This window comes from Prionailurus bengalensis, chromosome A2 (assembly GCF_016509475.1).
Source record: "Prionailurus bengalensis isolate Pbe53 chromosome A2, Fcat_Pben_1.1_paternal_pri, whole genome shotgun sequence".
NCBI classification, from domain to species: domain Eukaryota; kingdom Metazoa; phylum Chordata; class Mammalia; order Carnivora; family Felidae; genus Prionailurus; species Prionailurus bengalensis.
The window spans coordinates 8,511,914-8,529,897 of NC_057348.1; the positions used below are offsets into that span (position 1 = coordinate 8,511,914).

Consider the following 17,984-nt stretch of genomic DNA (forward strand, 5'->3'; position numbering starts at 1 on the left):
TAAGTGCAAAGGCCCTGGGGCAGGACGTGCCTGGAAAATGTGAGGAACAGCAAGAAGGCTGCTCCTGGCTGATGCTTGCTCTGCCCTCGTGCTCTCATGAGCCACTCTGTGGCTTCACAAGGTAGCCTCGGTGGCCCTCACTTTCCTGCAGCCCCAAAACACAAAACACAAACCTGCCTTAGCTCCGAGTCCATGGTGGGGACAGAGACTGGGTCTTCGTTGTGCGCTGAGCCTGACACAGTCAGTGCTCGCGAAAATGTCAAATAAAGCAATGAAACCACTGGGGCCCATCACTGATGCCTCCCTGGCAGCTGGGACGATGCTGCCTCTCGGGGCTGCTGTTCTCTGCAGCCCTTTCCGAGGGACGTTTCCTCACAATCTGGTTCAGCCCCTGGGAAGATAGCCCCTGGGGAGGCCCCAGTGGAACAAGGTCGAGAACTTTGAGACCAGCCCAGAGGTCGCGGGAGATTGCACAAGGGCTGACTTGGGTTGGGCCAGCATTTCAAAAATCTGGAACGTTCCTTATCAAATCCAGAAGTCCCATTTCTCCTTAAAAGTCATGTGTCCTGGCCACAGCTAATGGGTACATGCCCTCCAGGCCATCAGAAGCCTCACTCTCCCCAGGTGGTGAGGGCGTGGGCTTTGGAGAAGGTGGCTTGGGTTCAAATCCCCATTCTGCCCCTTCTGAGTTATGTGGTATCGGCTTGTGACCAGTCATTCTCTGCCTCAGTTTCCCCATCAGCAAAATGGAGGCAACAATAATACTGACTTCACGGGGGTAGTTGGGAGAGTTTAATATGGTCCATCTAACGTGTTTAAGATACACAGTAAGCACTCAAATGCCCAATATTGCTACTATTATCATTATTATTATTGCCTGCCAAGCTCCTAACACCGGAATTAGTGATCCAGGACCTGGACAATCATCAAGGTCTGAGAACATCGATGTCCATTTATTGAGCACTTACTATATTCCAGCACTGTAGTAAGGGCTAATGGATCTGTTCTATCGCCTTCCCACCCTCATCAACTTCCCATTCTTACCTTTGCTCAGTCTACTCCAGCCATACTTACCTCCTAACTGCTCCCCTAACAGCCCAGGCACGGTCCTACCTCAGGGCCTTTGCACTCGCCGTTTCCACTGCCTGGAAGGCCCTTCCCCCAGACAGGGCATACAGTGCTCCTTCCCCTCCCTCAAGTCTCCTCGAAACATCAGCTCCACGAACACATAGATTTGGGTCTGTTTTGTTCCACTGCTGTGTCTCTAGCATCCAGCGCAGGGCTGTGCCCACAGTTAGTGCTCAAGAAATAGATGCTGAGTGAACAGACTGATCTGGCAAAGGGGGTTCGTGGTTCCCCGCCTGGCCCGCTCTGCGGCCTCTCGCAGACCCCTCCCACTGAGGCCCTTTCCCTCATACCTTGTATACCCGGGTGATGACTTCCAGGCCCACAGAGCCCACAAGGGCCGCGATGTCGTCCAGGAAGCGCCCAGGGAAGCGAAGCTTGCGGGGCGTGTCCAGCCGCTGGCCCAGAAGCAGGTGCAGGGCCATGCTTTTCACCTGGGGGCGGGGCGAGAGCCGAGGGGGTCTTGAGGGACTGGACTGGGGGCGGGGCTCACTAGAAGGGGGCAGGGCTCGAGGGGCTGGGAGTGGTACTTTTGCAGCAAGGCGGAGGGGCTAGAGGTGGCCCTAAGGGGTCCTGGGGGCAATCTCAGAGGGCTGCTTCCCGAGGAGAGGGCCTCCCCTGGTGTCCCTCGGGCGGGAAGGAGGGTGTCTCACCATGAGCTGGAAGAAGAACCAGGCATGTTGCAGGACCGTCTCTCGCACGGCGCTGCCGCTGACCACCCACTGCAGGGCCAGCTCCTCGTGAAGCAGCTGGGGGCGGGGGCAAGGGTCACAGGGAGCTGAGGGGCCCGCCCCGTTCCCTCCTCGGGGTGGGGGGGAGGGGGCGTGACCGGGATGGGGTGCAGCTGCATGGCTTGGGGTTAGTGTAGCCGGAGACCATGCAGGAGGAGAGGGAGCAGAAGGAGTCAGCATGCCCTTTCCCTGGGCCTTCTAGACCCTGCTGGGCTTCGGGGGAGACAAGGCGCTCTGGGGCCAACGCTGTGTCACCCGCCCCCTCCCTCCCACTACCTTCTGCACAGTGGGTCTCGGCTGGGTGGCCGGTGGGGCCAAGGAGGAGCCCTCGAGGTAGAAAGAAGTTCGGCTAGAGCTGCAGTCGATGGCCTAGGATGGGATGGCCGGGGGGGTTAGTGAGGATGTAGGCAGTATGGACGGGGGACAGGCGAGTCCGTGTGGATGGGCCGAGGTGGCATGGAGGCGAGAGCGGAGGTAACAACGATAAAGGTGGGTGACGGAGGGGAAGAGAAGCATAGTGAAGACAGAGAAGGCGGTGCCCGGCAGGGTGGACGGGAGAGGCGAGAATGGGGACAGGAGCCCGTCGGCGAGGGTGGACGGGACACGGGCACACACCCAGCATGGGCGAAGGCGGCAGAAGGAATGGGGTGCGGGGTGGGCACGGGGAAGAGGGAGGGTGCGGTCCGAGAGACTCGGGGAGGTCGGGGTGGATGGAGAAGCGCACCACGGTGGAGGAGAGGGTGTAGACAGTGGAGTGGAGTATAGACATGGGGTCAAAGCGAGGACAGAGGAGACAGAAGAGGAAAAGAACAGGACAGAGATGAGAGGAGGTGCTGGTGAGGCGCAGCGGGAGCAGCCGAGAGCCCTGGGTTCCAGGCCCGGCCCTGTTTGAGCCTTGCTTGCAGCCTTGCACGGCCTCGGTGCCCCCATCTGTGAAATGGGGATGGGGACCCATGCCCCCCTCCTCCTTTGCTGGTCAGGAGATGAGGCCGCTGGCAAAGACGGGAGGCCCGGAGATGGGGCCGGCCTCACCCCTGGAACCTGCACGGGCCTTGGCACTCGAGGGACCCCCAGCTCCCACAGTCCCAGCAGGGCCCCGGCCCCTCAGAACACACTAAATGGGCCACCCACTGGCAAAGGCCAGACTCAGTGTCCCCTCCTGCCTGGAGTGCACACCCTCCTGGGCCTTGGAGACCATCTAGGAGGTGACAACAGGACAACGGGAGAACTGAGGGCATTGGGGGAGGCCCAGTTAAAGATGTTGGGAGGGGGCTGGCAGGGCCCTTGAACCCAGATTTCCAGCAGTCTCAGGAGAAGACTGTCTACAAGGTCCCGTGCTGCCAGCAGCCCCCCACCTGCCTTCAGTGCAGGTTGCCTGGGTGATGGGCATGGAGCTGGAACGAGGTGTGGGGCCAAGTGTGCAGGGAAACCCCCCCCCTGCGGCCTGCTGTCCGTGGCCAGGGACTCTGAGCTCGGTCCCAGCGTTTGCATGTGCCTTTTCCTCCACCCGCAACACCCACCCTTCGCTGACTGGCTCCGTCTCACCCTTCAGGTCCCGGCAAAAATGGCACCTCCCTGGAGAGGCTCCCCCCCCCCCCCCCCCCAGACCACAGAGAGGAGGAGGCGGGTGGCCTCGCTTCTGTTCGTTTCTTTTCCCCGCTTTCACATCCTGCGCTCACAGACTCGTGTGTGTGTTCGGTCGGTGTCTGTCTCCAAGGCTATCTGGCAGCGTGGGGGCCAGGCTGGGCCGAGACCTAGCCCGAGAAGATCCTGCCTGTGATGCCCTAACTCGTTCCCAGGCTCGAGACCGCGGAGCTGGACACTTCACCTGGAGTCTTTACCACATCTGAAAATTCGGAGCCCCGGGCCCAGGGCGGGCCCAGAGCTGAGGACCCAGGTCTGTCTGAAGGCAAAGCCCCTCCCGGCACCACATCCCTGGGAAGGGACAGAGTGGAGGGAGCTGCCGTCTGCCTGAAACAGGATGGGAGAGCCCAGAGGGTCAGTCCTGGCCCTTTGGCATCATTCAGGTTGCCACATCAAGGGGACAGTTGAGTCTCCTGAACAGAGTGGATTAAGGAGGACATGTACAGGCCATGCAGTGCAGGCAGTGAGGTTATAGTGGCTGGTTTTGCATACCCTTTGCATGCTATTTGCATACCGCCCGGTCCCTTCTGTCTCTGCCTGAGGCTGTGGTCTGTAGGGCAGCAAAAGGCTGGTTCAGACGACTGTGATGCCTACGACACTGACACTACAGCCCCTGAGCAAAGGCAGAAGGGGTCTGCCGCCTCCTTCAGGCAGCCCCCCTAGGTTAGTGGGCCACAGCCAGGAAGGTGGGAGGGGCTCATGCTGAGATGAGGGTCACACACGTGCAGGGGCGGGTAGGGAGGGCACCTGTCTGGGGTCGGCCCCGCAGTAAGGGGGTGCCCGTCGCAGCACAGCCTTGCTGCCTCCTGGAGCATAAGCAGAATTCACCCAGGAGTGTGAGCGGTCGATACCCTGGAGATACACGGGTAGGAGGTGGAATCCATGGGCAGAAGGTAGGGAGAGCAGCACGAAACACCAAGCGTGAACGCTGCCCTGGATCATACACGCAACCCTGGAAAAGGTGTGTGCACGTCCGTGCGTGGGGTCCACGCGCATACGCTCCCTGTGCACAGACGTGCGTGGAGCGCACATATATATGTGCCCCGTGCCCATACATGCGTGGGGTACGTGAGTATACGCACTCGTGTATACACGCGCATGGGGTACACGCATATACGCACCTGCTCCACTAAGCACACGCTGCTTTTTTCAAGCAGGCCAACCTCCAGCCGCCCAGCCTCGGGTCAGCCTCGGAGTATGGAGCCCAGGGCAAAGTCTGAGTCACAGCTCCCAAGCTGTGACAGCCACAGACCAGCCGTGCAGCCGCCCAGACTCGAGCTTTCATCCATGCTGGTTGTCTGGCGTTTTCTGTCCTCTGTTCCTCTGTCAAAACTAAGATCCTCCACCCGCCCACCTGGCGGCAGTGGCCACTGAGGCTAGAGATCCTGGGGTCCCCGCACCCTACCTTGCTGGCCAGGATGCGGGAGACCTCGTCGTCCACAGAGCCAGGGGCCACGGCCAGGTCCGGGTTGCTGCTGCTGATGCTCTTAGAGCGAGCCAGGTAGAGGCTAGCGGGGCGGCCAGGGCCACGGGCCAGCGTGGCAGCCTGCACCGCCACTGGAGGGGCCCCTGAGGATGGAGGGAATATGGTCAGCCCCCTGCCCCTGATGTCCCGCGGACCCCTGCCCCTTCCCAATCAGCCGTCTTTGGTGAGGTTGCTTTGTTTCTGAGCCTCCAGGGATCCTCACCTGTAAACGGGTATGATTATGGGTATGATAATGGCTGCCTCCTCATAGTGATTTGGGGGAGACTGAAACACACTGAGAACAGTGCCTGCACACAGTAAGTGCTCAGAGGCGTTCGTGGTTATTGCTAATTACTTAGCAAACAGAAAAGAACCCAACTTTATTGAACCCATGTTATATGGATCGCCGTACCATTTAATATTACCAGCAGCCCCATGATGGGGTTGCCCTTATGATCCTCGTTTAACAAATGGAAAACAGACCCCGAGAGGTGAAATCACTTGCCCGAGGTCACAGGGTTTGTAGGAGGCGGAGCTGGGAGTTCTAACTTGGGCAGCCTAGCTGAGTCTCTGCCGCAAGCTACTGAAGATGCTTGTTGACCGGCTGAATGAGCCACCAGTCAAGCAACAGAGACCACAACTCCTCTCTTGCAAGCTGCCCAAACCTGCCAAGGCCTGCACAGCCTCTGGGCCTTTGCACATGCCATTCCCTCTGACTGGGACGCTCTCCTCCCTGATATTTCCTGCCCCCCCAGGGCCTCCCACCAACACTTACCACTTGGGAAGTTGGGCTCGGTGCCAGGCAGTCGGAAGGCGTAGTGGACATAGGCAGCCAGCAGCGGGCAGTGACCACGGGCATCCTGGGCAGCCTCTAGGCTCCGGTGGACAAGGCTGACCACATGGGCCATTGCTTCGAAGGCCCCACGACCTAGGTTCACTGCCGGGCAGAGCACAGGTCAAGTTCCAGAGCCCTGGGCCTCCTGCCTCCCCCAAGGAACCTCTTATCTCCCACCTTTCCAAGGGGTTGTGTGGCCACCAAAGGGTCACAGTGGACCTGCTCTGGGCCCGGGGGGTTGGGAGCCACTTTTCAGAAAGGAAAACTGAGGCCAGAAAGGAAGGTGAGCTATAGGAAGTCGCCCGGGACCAGGGGACTGAGGGGCCCTTTTCCAGATGGGGAAACTGAGGTCTGAGGGCTCACCGATCTGGCCGCCAATGATTGGAGGCCGCACGACCAGATGCACGAGCTTGTCCAGCACGTGGTGGGAGAAAGCAACAAGTGGCTGGGGGCTGGCGAGGCGCAGTGCGGCTAGGCTGGCCCGCAGCTCCTGCTCCACGGTCCCCTCACTCAGCACGGTGTCCTTGAGGCGGAACGGGAAGGCCCCTTCCTCCAGGACGTGCACCAGAGTGAAGAACTTGTCCAGGTGAGGGTCCTGGGGGTGGGAGGAGCTGGGGTGAGCAGGGTGGGGCCAGGGCTCCATGTCGGGGAAGACCGTAGGGGGTTGCGGGGGTGCAGGGATGCGGGGTGCTCCGTGGGCCAAAGACCAAGGCCGGGGATCAATGAACGGACTATAAACGAGGAAAGAGAGGGGTACCGGCTGGAGGGAGGAGAGAAGGGGAGCGACCAAGGGCCAAAGCCCCAGCTGGGATGGTCACTGGCATGGCTGAGTCAGCAGCTTCCCTGGGAGCCTGGCCTAGTTGACCGAAGTCACGTCCGTGGCCCGAGGCCAGGCCTCCCCGGTCAGCGGGAGCTGTTGCTCAACTCCAGGGCCGGACTCCTGGGTTCCCCCACCCCTACCTGGGGGTGCACAGAGGACACAGCAGTGAGCTCCACGCTGAACACGCCCTTGTGGCCGTCCACCCAGCGCATGCCCGGCAGCGCCACCTGCGGGAGGAACGCACCAGGTGGGGACTGGCCAGCCCTCCCGCACTGATCAGCCATTGCAACACTGTGGGCAGAGCAGAGCCCCCCCGGGGGAGCAGCTGGGTCCCCTGCCCAGCCCAGGGGGGTGCGGGTGCAGATGGGAGGCAGCGCTATGGGGGTCCACTGGGTAGGCTGCAAGCCTGGGGTACTAACGGGGGAACAAGGAAAGGAGGCCCGGGGTGAATATTATTGAAGGGAATGAATCAGGGAAGAGCGTATGGGCTCTTGGACTTGAAGCTCCCGGGGCATTAATGACAGCTCAAGGATAAGTGGGAGGGTGACAGCATTCATGGGGGGGATGGGCCCTGGAGGTACTCCTGGGGTGATCGTGGTCAGGGAGGCAGGCAGGATTGCTAAAGGGGGACACGGAGGGACGCACGGAGCAGGAGACACAAAAGCAGTACTGGGGGGTGACGAGGGGTCCTGGAGGTCGTCACAGAGGACAACAAGGATCCCGGGAGTACTGATGGGAAGGAAGGCAGGGCACGGATGGCGGACCATGAGACGGGAGCCTGGGGTGTCATCAGAGGACAAGGCACTGGGGGGCGGCTGCCAGGGCACGTACGTCTGGAGTGAGCACGGAGTAGCTGGGCGGGAGCTGGTCCACGGACACAGGGAGGCAGAAGGGGCCGGTCCTCAGGCGGCCGTGCTGCAGCAGCGGGATCCACTGGGGAGAGGCCAGGGGTCAGCGATGGGGCCGGCCAGAGGGGAGGCGGGCTGGGGGTGTGGGGGTGAGGGCGGGCGGGGGTCTCACGGTAAAGCCCACGGGGGTCTCCAGTGCGGTGCCCGGCCGGGGCTGGCAGCTGACGTGGTAGAAGGTGAACAGCAGGTGGTGGTTCTCGGTCACGCAGGCCGGAAGGCGCAGCTTGAACTCCTCGTAGAACTCTGGGGACCTGCCAGGGGGGTCTGCTGGGGGCTGGGAGCCCCCTTGCCTTCCCCACCCCCTCCTGTGAGTGTGACCCCGGTGCCACCCGGCCCCACTGTCGGCTCCCTGCCTCCGGTTCCCCTACGAGGTCTCCCGAGGTGGCCTGCTCCCCTCCTCTGCCCCTGTCCCCTGTCCCCCGTCCCCTGTCCCTGCATACTTGTTGTGGTAGACCACCGGCGTGAAGGCCTCGCGGGTGAACTCGCTGCAGCTCGACTTGCCAAAGATGACCTGGGGGAGGGCGTGCGTGAGGGGCCTGCCGGGGACAGCCCACCCGGGACGCCCCGCCCTCCTCCCCCAGGCCCGGCCACTGACCGGCAGGGCCTGGCTGGGGTCCTCGCCCGCCATATACTGCACTCGCACGGCGAGGTTGCGCACGGAGCCCTGGCGGCTGCTGAAGTTGAGGCAGTGCGGGTACACGTACAGCAGGTTCCTGCGGGGGCAGGGGGGCATCAGAGGGACAGGAGAGGCCGGGCTACTGGCACAAGCCGGGCCTGGGACACGGGGGGGAGAGTGGCCACGCAGCTGGGACGCTGAGGGCGGGGCGGTTATGGGCACCAGGCGGGAGATGTGACTGGCAGAGAGCGGGGGACAGGTGGACACCCTTAGAGCATAGGTGGGGGGACAGTGCAGCAGAGGGTGGGGACCCAGAGGGACTTTGGGGGCGCTCATGAGGCGTGGGGAGGTGCCGAGCAGGGACAGATGGGTGCTCGGGCTCAGGGTTCCAAAAAGTGGCCCAGGCAGCCGCCTGGGCTGACCCACCCCTCCCTGGGCTCAGGGGCCTGACCGCCCTTCCCCCGGGAGAAGCCACTAGGGTTATGAGGCCTATCTCTCAGGTGGAGACACTGAGGCCAGAATCAGAAGTGGGGGGGGGGGGGGGGGTGGAATAGAGGCACATGCCCCACAGTCATCCAGGGAGCAAAACAGCAGTTGGCACTGCTCCGGGGCACATGTGGGTCCTGGAGCCAGGCCGTATGGCCTCGGGAGAGTCTTTGCCACACCTATACCCTGCCCCACACCCCAGCTTGCAGCCAGGCCAGCACAGAGCCCAGCATCACAGGCCTGCGGCAAGGGTGTGAGCAAGTCAGCTACCATAACGGCAGCAGCAAACCCATCTGGGGAAACCGTCGGCGCCAAGACGCGCACTATTATCATCTGCTTCTGCTGGCCTGTTACTGTTGTCACCCCTTCCACGGGTGGGGAAGCCGAGGCTCAGAGCTTCAGGTTCCCCCCGCGGGGCCTGGGCCTATCCTCTCCCAGTGCCCCCCAGTCCACACCTGGCCCCAAGCCCCAGCCAGCGTGATCTCAGCGTGGCCCAGCCGGACATTCGCCTGATGCAACGGTCGCGCCACCGCCAGGCCCTTGCACAACACGGGGCACGCAGCTGGCCGGTTAACGATTGACCGGGGGTTATTGGGGTGTCAGGGCATAAAAGGTGGCGGCAGTGGCGCCGTGGCCGCACCCTCAGAGCCTCAGCCATGCCCGTGCTCGCACTGTGCCTGCTGTGTGCCCTGGCCACCGAGCCCTGGCCCTCGTCTGCAGCTCCCGTGGGGAGCCTGGAGCCAGCACAACATGAGGAGCTGACCCTACTCTTCCACGGGACCCTGCAGCTGGGTCAGGCCCTCAACAGCGTATACAGGGCCACAGAGGCACGGCTGACAAAGGCTGGGCACAGCGTGGGCCTCTATGGCCACGCACTGGGGCTTCTGGGGCAGGAGGTCAGCCGGGGCCGGGATGCAGCCCAGGAGCTACGCACAAGCCTGTTGGAGATGCAGGTGGGCACTGCACTTGGGGCACCGTGGGGTAGATAGGAGTTTGCAGCACAAGTGCCTAAGGTAACCGACTGTCTGGGTTTGCCCAAGATCGAGGGGGGGTCCCAGGAACACAGGACTTCCAGTGTTAAAATTAGGCAAGTCCCAGGCAAACAAAGACAGGTTGATCATCCTACTAACATCCACTATTTATTGATCAGATGGAAGAGGATGCCCTAAAGCTCCAAGCAGAGGCCACGGCCCAGGCTCTAGGGGAGGCGGCACAGGGACAGCGGGCTCTGCGGGAGAGCATGCTGCGGCTGGAAGGTCAGCTGAGGGGCGCTTGGCTGGGCCATGCCCAACAAGAATTTGAGGCCTTGAAGGTAAGAGGCTCCCAGCCCTGGTGGAGCTGGGACTCTGATTTCCCAGGCAGAGCTTGCTTCTGAGCCTTGAGTCCCCGACCTATCCCCGGGTCCGTCTCCCAGTGCCATGGCCTCCAACCTATATGACCCTGGGCAAAACCCCTGTCCCCTCCCATGCCTCAGTTTCCCCATTTGCAAACAAGCGTGACAACTGACGTCTCAAAGCGGAGACAGGGACTCAATACAGACAAAATGCTCCGCATGGGACAGGGGCCATGGAAGTGACTCAATCAATGTATACGGTTAAGAGTAACTGGGTCTGTCTCTCGAGCGCCCAGGAGCTACCCAGCCCTGCCTTTTGATAACCCATAGCATACTTATAACGATCCCATGAAGCAAGTCCCATTTCATCCCCGTTTAACAGATGGGGAAGTGGAGGCCAAAGAGTAGCAGTGAATGGCCAGGTCACACGGATACAGTCTGAGGGGCAGACGGCCCCGGGCGGCGTCGGGGGATGGAGGTGGGGCGGCCCCGGCTGAGGGTTCCGTCCTGACCCCGCAGGCCCACGCTGACAAGCAGAGCCACATCGTGTGGGCCCTCACAGGCCACGTGCAGCGACAGAGGCAGGAACTGGCAGCACAGCAGCACCGGCTGCATCAGATCCAGGAGAGGTGAGCCTGGAGGGGGCTGGACGCACAGGACAGCCTGACGGCAGGTGCGCGGGGCAGCTGGGTGGGGACCCCTTTGCTTTGGCTGAGCCTGATCTCCCCCCCCCCCCCCCCCGCCGCCCCAGACTCCACACGGCGGCGCTTCCAGCCTGAGCCTGCCTGCGTGGAACTGAGAACCAGTCACACACCGAGGGACGCTTCCTTCCGTGCCCCATGTGGCCCCTGCACAAGGAGCTGCCTGTCCACCGGGGTCGGCCAGGGTGCTTCTGGCCACGGAGCAGAGACAGAAACGGGCGGGGACACAGGCAGAGGACATGGCCCCGTCGTGGAGGGGTGGAGGCAGGACATGTGATCCTTCATGCTTACACACCACCGCCCCCCGCCCCATTAAAGCGGAGTAGTGCCATCTCACTCTGCGTGTCTCTGTGCGTCTGGGAGAAAAGGTACCTTGCTTTGCAGGATGCACGGATACCCCCATTCACGTGCCCAGCTGGGCCCTGGAGGCTGTACCTGTAGCTGGTATGGGGGGCGTAGACCTCACGGGCTGGGAACTCCAAGATCTCCTTGGTGGGCCGGCCCCTGGGGTCTGGGTAGGGCTTGACATGAAGCAGCTCCGGGGAGAGGCAGAAGTGCGGGTTCTCGGGAGCCGGGGAGATGTCGATCTTGAGCTGGGCTGGGGAGGGAGTAGGGGGTTTGCACCTGCCTGGAAGCCTCCCAGCCCAGCCCCACCCTCTCCGGGCTTCAGGATCAGAGCTCTGACTTTTCCATAATGCCCCCTAGTGGCTGTCCTTCAGGTGCTAAGGCCAGCGGGCATCCTCAATTGCTGTACCTTGCCCTTGCGTTTGATCACCTCTGCCCTGGGGACCCAGGTCCCCACCGCCACCATGTCCCCCATTTGACCCACTATCTGTCTTATTATGTTTCATGTCTATGACTCCCATTGGGGATCCCTGAAGTCAGGGATTTGTGTATCATGGTCACCGCGAGGTCCCCAGGGCCTGGCACGGCAGGTACTCAGTGTGGGTTGTTGAGTGACTGCGTGAAAGTGACACCTCTCATTTAGGAGGTGTGGCACGCACCAGTCACGGGCCGCAGGCGCCGCAGTAGAGAGGATGGGCGTCGCATGTCAGCCAGGAACTTGAAGAGGTCCTCATCGCTGAGCCGCTCAGCTTCCTGCACGGGACACGCCCGCGTAAACTGGGTCCCTGGGACCTGTGCGCCCACAGTGGGGTGACAGGGGTTGTGCCTGGGCACCCCTCCCTCAGCCCCACGGCCATGACACCTGCCTGCTTAAAGAAGTTGGTGACAGTTAGCGTGGCTGGGCGGAAGCTGGAGAAGCTGCAGGTGTCATCCCCACCACTCGTCCGATCCTGGGGCCCCCGACGGCGGCGGTCAGTCCAGGCAGGTCGGCGCTCTAGGGGAAGTGGTGACAGCGGTGGAGGCGGCAGAGATGAAAGAGAGGCGGGGAGGGCCCGAGAGACGCAGGGACTCAACGTTGTACCAAGTCCAGCCAGCAGAGGGCGCATCGTCCCCTCCCCGGTAGCCCCGCCCCTGGCCCGTCAGCCCCGCCTCCTCACCTCCCTCGGAGTCCGAGTCGCGGTCCGTCTGGCCGGCGCTGCTCACGATGTTGGCCAGGTGAACGGCGGTCCAGGCGAAGGGCATGCGGTAGCGGCCCAGGCGGGTGCAGAACTGCTCGGCTGCCAGGCGCAGCTTCTCCAGCTTCTCTTTGTTCTGTGGGGAGACCCCCCCCCCCAAGCCCCCAAGTGCTCAGTGCCCCAGGCCTACCGACTCCAGGATCCGCCCTGCCCGGTGACCCCTTCGCCACCCTGCTCAGCCTCCACCTGCTTACCTTGGCCGTGTCCACCTCCTTCATCACCATGTATGGCTCGCAACACTCGCTGATGTCCCCCTGCTGCAACACCTTCTCCAGCTGGGGGGCCGGCAGGGCCAGTGAGGCGCTGCTGGGACCCCAGCCTCCCACCCCATTCCCACCTGGACCCCTCACAGGCCCTCAGACACTCCATCCAGCTAGGACTTTTGCTCCAACACCTCCCATGGTTCCCACTGTCCTCGGGATTGAGCAAGAGTTGGCTTGCCCCGCCAGCTGCCCCTCCCCATGCTTTGAACCCACTCCAAACCCCCGTCTCCGTAACTTCCCTACGTTTATAGTTTTGTTAGTATAAACAGAGGCCACTCCAAGCATGGCTGGACTCCAGTCCTGACCACCTGGAGGGTATGGGAGCCCGAACAGGTCCCTAACCCATGGTGTACTTCAGTTTCCCCATCTGTAAAATGGGGGGCCACGGCAACCCCCACTTCGTGGGGCTGTTGTAAGGATTAGAGGTGGCAAGCCCTGCGTACCCTGACCGACCATGAGCCGTGCCTGCCTGTAGGTGCACAAATAATGCCCGTTAGCGTAACCTAATAGAACGTTTGGGGGAAGGAAATTTGAGATCACTCCTAGAAACAGAAAATCTCACACAGATGTGCCAACTACGTCTTTCTTCCCCTGATAAACTGAAAAACTCCCAACTTAAAAAAAAAAAGTTTCAGATGTTCATCTGCACGGGCCAGGATGCCGTTTCTCCCCAGGCCGCCCACTCATGGGTCTTGGCCTGGCTGCCACCTCTCCACGGAAGCCCTCTGTGATTTCTCCCCACCTGGGTCGTGTGAGGAGCCTCTTCCGGGCTTGCCCGGCTGCCTGTGCTTTCCCCACAACACACTCATCACCCTTCTTGATGGCATGGCCATCTTCTTCCATGAGAACAGGGCCCACACTGCGTTTACCGTTATCCGGCATTTACCATGATCACCCCCCTGGCCCAGCCCCAGCAGGCACCTTGATGACCAGGAAGATATCAGGTGAGGGGTAGGTCACGGAGAAGATGGCAGAGCGGGCCAGCGTGGAGATGGCAGGGTGGGTGCCGTGAGCCCGCAGTAGCCCCTTCACAGAGTCCGAGTTCAGGTCAAAGTAGAAGTTTTCTGAGATCTGGCGACACGAAAAGCAGCTGGGCCACCACCTCCAGGAAGCCCACTGCGGTGCAACACGGAGGAGGGTCGGGGTAGGAATGGGAAGAAAGGGGCTCCTACCTTCTTCTTCTCCCGCACATCATACAGGGCCAAGATGCCAAAGATGGGCTCAATTTCGATTTCAAACCTACGGTGAACGGGGACTCTCTGGCAGGGGCTGTCCCTAATGCTTGTACCATCCACACACCCCAGTCCCTCTTGAGACCCGGCCCAGCCTTGGTGCATCGTGGTGGGGGGCGTCTAATTTCCACTGGGCCACAAAGAATTGCTGCTTACGGGCTTCCAGGAAAAGCCTGTCCCATTTTGCAAATAGGGAAACTGAGGCATTAAGCCCCCGCCCCCCCCACCCCAGGAACTCACACAGAGCCCTTCCCCCAAAAATACGGCCCTTGTTCAGATGGGATGGAGGAAGCTTTTGCCAAGAGAGTGCCACTCATCGTGAAATTCTCACCTCCTGGGCCTCGCTGTGCCCCCCTCTCTGGGGTGTCCTCAGCCACCGTGGGCTGAGCTCCCACTTCGCTTGCCTGCACCGTCCCTGTAACCACCGTCCCGTCTTATTCTGCCCTGCTGGCCCCCACTCACCATGCGAGCCCTAAGGAAGCATTTTAAAACTTAAAAATGTGAGGGGCGCCTGGGTGACTCAGCCGGTTAAGCGTCTGACTTCGGCTCAGGTCAGGATCTCACAGATCGTGAGTTCGAGCCCCGCGTCGCGCTCTGTGCTGACAGCTCAGAGCCTGGATCCTGCTTCAGATTCTGTGTCTCCCTCTCTCTCCGCCCCTTCCCCACTCACACTCTGTCTCTCTCCCTCGAAAAATAAACATTAAAAAAAAAAAAAAAAACACCTCAAAATTGGAGGCTCCCCAGTGTGCTGAAAACAAAATCCTACAGGGCTCCGTCCCGCCCACCTCTTGGCCTCATTTTTCCCCTCTCCAGACATCTCCCAGCCTTCAGGTGTGCCCTGTCCTCCCACCCAGAGGGCCCTGTATGGTCATCCCACGGTTACAAGGTCCTGGATACGGTAGGTAGTGTTTGTTGAATGACTGGATATTCAAAGAGCTGGTTCCCAACCCTACTGCTTGGGACGGGCCTCAGCCCACACCAGGGCCTCCCTTTCCTGCCCCCATCCAGGCAGGAACTCAGGGTGGGGAGGGGCAGTGCTGGGCTTAGGTCCAAGGCCACATCCTGTTCAGCTCAATTCCCACGCACTTCTGGCTGCTTCCCGGGGGGGGGGGGGGGGCTGATGTGGAGGGGGCCTCGGTCAGCTAGAAGTCAGGTCCGGGGTCACCAGCGCCCCCTCCGGCCTGGGTCCCGGCAGAGCCAGTACCAGATTCTGGCCTCCTAAGTCATGTGATCTCGGGCACAGTGACTTCCACCCTGTGCCTCGGTTTCCCCACCTGCGCCTACCTCACAAGGTTGTGGTGAAGATTGGAGGTCGTACGTGTGCAGGGCTGAGAACGCAGCCCGGCACATAGTTGGCGCTTAAGGACCCGGTGGCTTTGAATAACGAGAAAAGGAAGTCATTTCCCACCTCAAAGCGCACGGATGACCTCACGGGTCCCAGGGCCGCACTCGGTAACAGCCTGGCTTGAGTAGCGGGCCCCAAGTGTGTGCCCGCACCATACCCCACGCGGGGCCTCGCGGGTCTGGCGGGAGGCGTGGGGCAGCACACTTACTTCAGCGACAGACACTTGACCAAGATCCTCTGTCCGAAGTGCTCACGGGGCGGCTCGGGGCGGCTGCAGCGTTCCACGGCCTCATCCTGCCAAGAACCGGGGAGGGCAGCTGGGACACATCCGTTACGAAGGGCTTGGAACGCGGGGCCCAAGGCCAGCTCTGCCCCCCGACCTGACTTCAGTTCCTGTCTCTGTGCTTTGGCACATCCCATTGCCCTAGGCTGGAACCCCCTTCTTCTCCCCTCCTTGTCATCGTCCAGGTGGCGGCTTAGCGGGCACTTCCTCCCTGATCCCTGAGGCCTGAGCAGGGACCTCGTCCAGGTGTTCACAATGTCACATGGCCGGGACCCAGAGGGCCACGTGAGGGCCAATTACCGGCGACTCATCATGACATTACTCCATCTGGGTTGCAATTTCTTGGTAGGAGGGTCTCTCCTCCACAGGGCAGGGACGGAGTCTACCCTGTTCATGGCTGTACCTCCAGGACTTGCCATTCGTGTCGGTCAAGCAAATACAGAAGTATACAGTAGGCACCTCCTCAAAGTTGGTTGGATAAACACAGACGTATACAGAAAACATTAGATTAACACTGCCTGGACATTCACAGGGGTATATACTAGGCTCCCGACAAATACTGCTGAATAAACGTAGGAGTATACAGCAAGCACTTGATAAATGGCTGGATGAAAACACAGGTGTCTACACTAGGTTCCCAATAAAAGTTAGTTGGTAGGGGCTGGCTCGGTCAGTGCAGATGTGACTCTTAGCCTCAGGGAGGTGAGTTCGAGCCCTGAGTTGGGCACAGAGATTATTTAAAAAAAAAAAAAAAAGTCGGTCGGATAAATACAGGTACCGGAGACATATTAATTGCTGAAATGCTGTTTGATTAAATAAAGGGCTATAGGGGAACCTGGTGGCTCAGTCCGTTGAGCGTCCGACTTCGGCTCAGGTCAGGATCTCATAGTTCGTGGATTCGAGCCCCGAGTTAGGCTCTGTGTTGACAGCTCAGAGCCTGGAGCCTGCTTCGGATTCTGTGTCTGCCTCTCTCTCTGCCCCTCCCTGGCTCACACGTGCACACACGCACGTTCTCTATCTCTCTCCAAAATGGGTAAACATTAAAAAAAAAATTTTGTAAATAAAGGACTATACAATAGGTATACAATTAACATCGGTTGAATAGAGAGGTATATAATAAGTGCCCAATAAATGCTGGGTGGATAAATAAAGGAGTATATATACAATAAAAGCCACTGAATAAAAATAAACGGTATACACTAGGTGCCCAATAAATGTTAGCTGGATAAATATAGTCATATATAGTAGGTGCTCAATAAATACCAGCTTGATTAAATTGGTTTTTTTTTAAATTTTAATTATTTTTGAGAGACAGAGCATGAGAAGGGGAGAGAGGCAAAGGAAAGAGAGAGAACCTTTAAAAAAAAAAACCTTTTTTTTTTTAAATGTTTTATTTATTTTTGAGAGAGTGTGAGTGGGGAAGGGGAGAGAGGGAGAGAGGGAGAGAGGAAGAGAGAGAGAGAGAGAGAGAGAGACGCCGAATCAGAAGCAGGCTCCAGGCTCCGAGCTGTCAGCACAGAGCCCAATGCGGGGCTTAAACTCATGGACCGCAAGATCGTGATCTGAGCCGAGGTCGGACACTTAACTAACTGAGCCACCCAGGTGCCCCCGAGAGAGACAGAATCTTCAGTGGCCTCCATGCTCAGCACAGAGCCCAACATGGGGCTCAATCCCACGATCATGACCCAAGCCCAAATCAAGAGTCAGACACTCAACGGACTGAGCCACCCGGGCACCCCAATTAGACTGTTTGACTAAAGAGAAGGCTATACAGCGGCATATATTAAGTATTGGTTGAATGAATATAGGAGTCTATGGTAGGTGTCCAATAATAAATGCTGGCTGGATAAATATAAGGGCATGTAGGAGGCATCCAATAAAAGGAACCGAATTTAAAAACACGGGGGTATACAGCAGGCAACCAGAGAACGTTGGTGGGATACCAACATACCACACAGGGTCAGTCGCATGGGTACTGGCCTCGGGGCCCGTGTGGGCCTGTGGGCACCCACCTCATCGGGTGCTGGGTAGAGGGCCAGCAGGGCGCGGGGCCGGTGTTGTCGCCGCAAGGCCTCGTTCCGCTGGTCCACATCTTCAGGGGCTGTGCGTTCCAGCAGCGAGGGCAGCAATGAGTCAGCTGCCAAGTTCCTCAGGTCGAAGATGCCAGAGGCCCCACTGCTTCGAGGGGCGTCATCCAGGGAGCCCGAGGAGTGCCGGGGGTCATCCTGCCAGGGGAGAACGCGCAAGCACTGAGCGCCAGCTGGATGCACCTCCACCCCCACTCAGAGGCGTCCCCATGCCCAATCAACGGATGGGAAAGCTGAGGGTCATGGGGTGGGGTTACCACGACAAGGGTCACTGTGAGGCTTTGCTAAGCCTCTTTCTAGAACCTTCTGCCCCTCCTTTACCATTGTTGGAGGAGGCTACTCCTAAGCTTACGTACTCATCTGGCCAATCAGGACACGACATCTGCCGGCCCCAGGGATTGGCGGCAAAGTAAGGCCATGTCTGGGTTGGGCCAATGAGAGCCTTCCGTGATGCTTTGCTCACTGTTGTCAGGGGAGGGAGAGGTCTTCCCATTGGAGCTGTCACTGGCTCAGGGCCCTGCCTCACCTCC

At 60.0% G+C, this 17,984-nt stretch overlaps 2 protein-coding genes across 6 annotated transcripts in view; one reads left to right on the top strand and one right to left on the bottom strand.

Moving 5' to 3' along the window:
* Positions 1-17,984, bottom strand: part of DOCK6 (dedicator of cytokinesis 6) — a 44,033-nt gene that overhangs the window by 16,190 nt on the left and 9,859 nt on the right. For 2 of the 5 annotated variants that reach the window (XR_006298264.1, XM_043586572.1), the window contains exons 6-26: positions 17,380-17,592; positions 15,293-15,378; positions 13,680-13,746; positions 13,429-13,578; positions 12,439-12,519; positions 12,167-12,320; positions 11,876-12,003; positions 11,669-11,762; positions 11,100-11,262; positions 8,124-8,241; positions 7,969-8,039; positions 7,641-7,779; positions 7,452-7,553; positions 6,761-6,847; positions 6,164-6,395; positions 5,741-5,902; positions 4,906-5,069; positions 4,248-4,352; positions 2,133-2,225; positions 1,779-1,874; positions 1,419-1,559 (exon numbers count right to left, since the gene is read on the bottom strand). Coding sequence is in view for 4 of the 5 variants with exons in the window: in XM_043586572.1 (XP_043442507.1) it covers positions 1,419-1,559; positions 1,779-1,874; positions 2,133-2,225; positions 4,248-4,352; positions 4,906-5,069; positions 5,741-5,902; positions 6,164-6,395; positions 6,761-6,847; positions 7,452-7,553; positions 7,641-7,779; positions 7,969-8,039; positions 8,124-8,241; positions 11,100-11,262; positions 11,669-11,762; positions 11,876-12,003; positions 12,167-12,320; positions 12,439-12,519; positions 13,429-13,578; positions 13,680-13,746; positions 15,293-15,378; positions 17,380-17,592 (2,646 nt within the window). In the remaining variant the exon portion in view is untranslated. The remainder of the gene's footprint in view (positions 1-1,418; positions 1,560-1,778; positions 1,875-2,132; positions 2,226-4,247; positions 4,353-4,905; positions 5,070-5,740; positions 5,903-6,163; positions 6,396-6,760; positions 6,848-7,451; positions 7,554-7,640; positions 7,780-7,968; positions 8,040-8,123; positions 8,242-11,099; positions 11,263-11,668; positions 11,763-11,875; positions 12,004-12,166; positions 12,321-12,438; positions 12,520-13,428; positions 13,579-13,679; positions 13,747-15,292; positions 15,379-17,379; positions 17,593-17,984) is intronic. The other 3 variants (XM_043586574.1, XM_043586573.1, XM_043586575.1) reach the window with 3 other exon arrangements.
* ANGPTL8 (angiopoietin like 8) lies at positions 9,202-11,000 on the top strand. Its single transcript, XM_043586588.1, has 4 exons — positions 9,202-9,583; positions 9,781-9,942; positions 10,483-10,592; positions 10,715-11,000. The coding sequence occupies exons 1-4, from the start codon at positions 9,287-9,289 to the stop codon at positions 10,740-10,742; spliced, it is 597 nt and encodes a 198-aa protein (XP_043442523.1). The 5' UTR covers positions 9,202-9,286; the 3' UTR covers positions 10,743-11,000.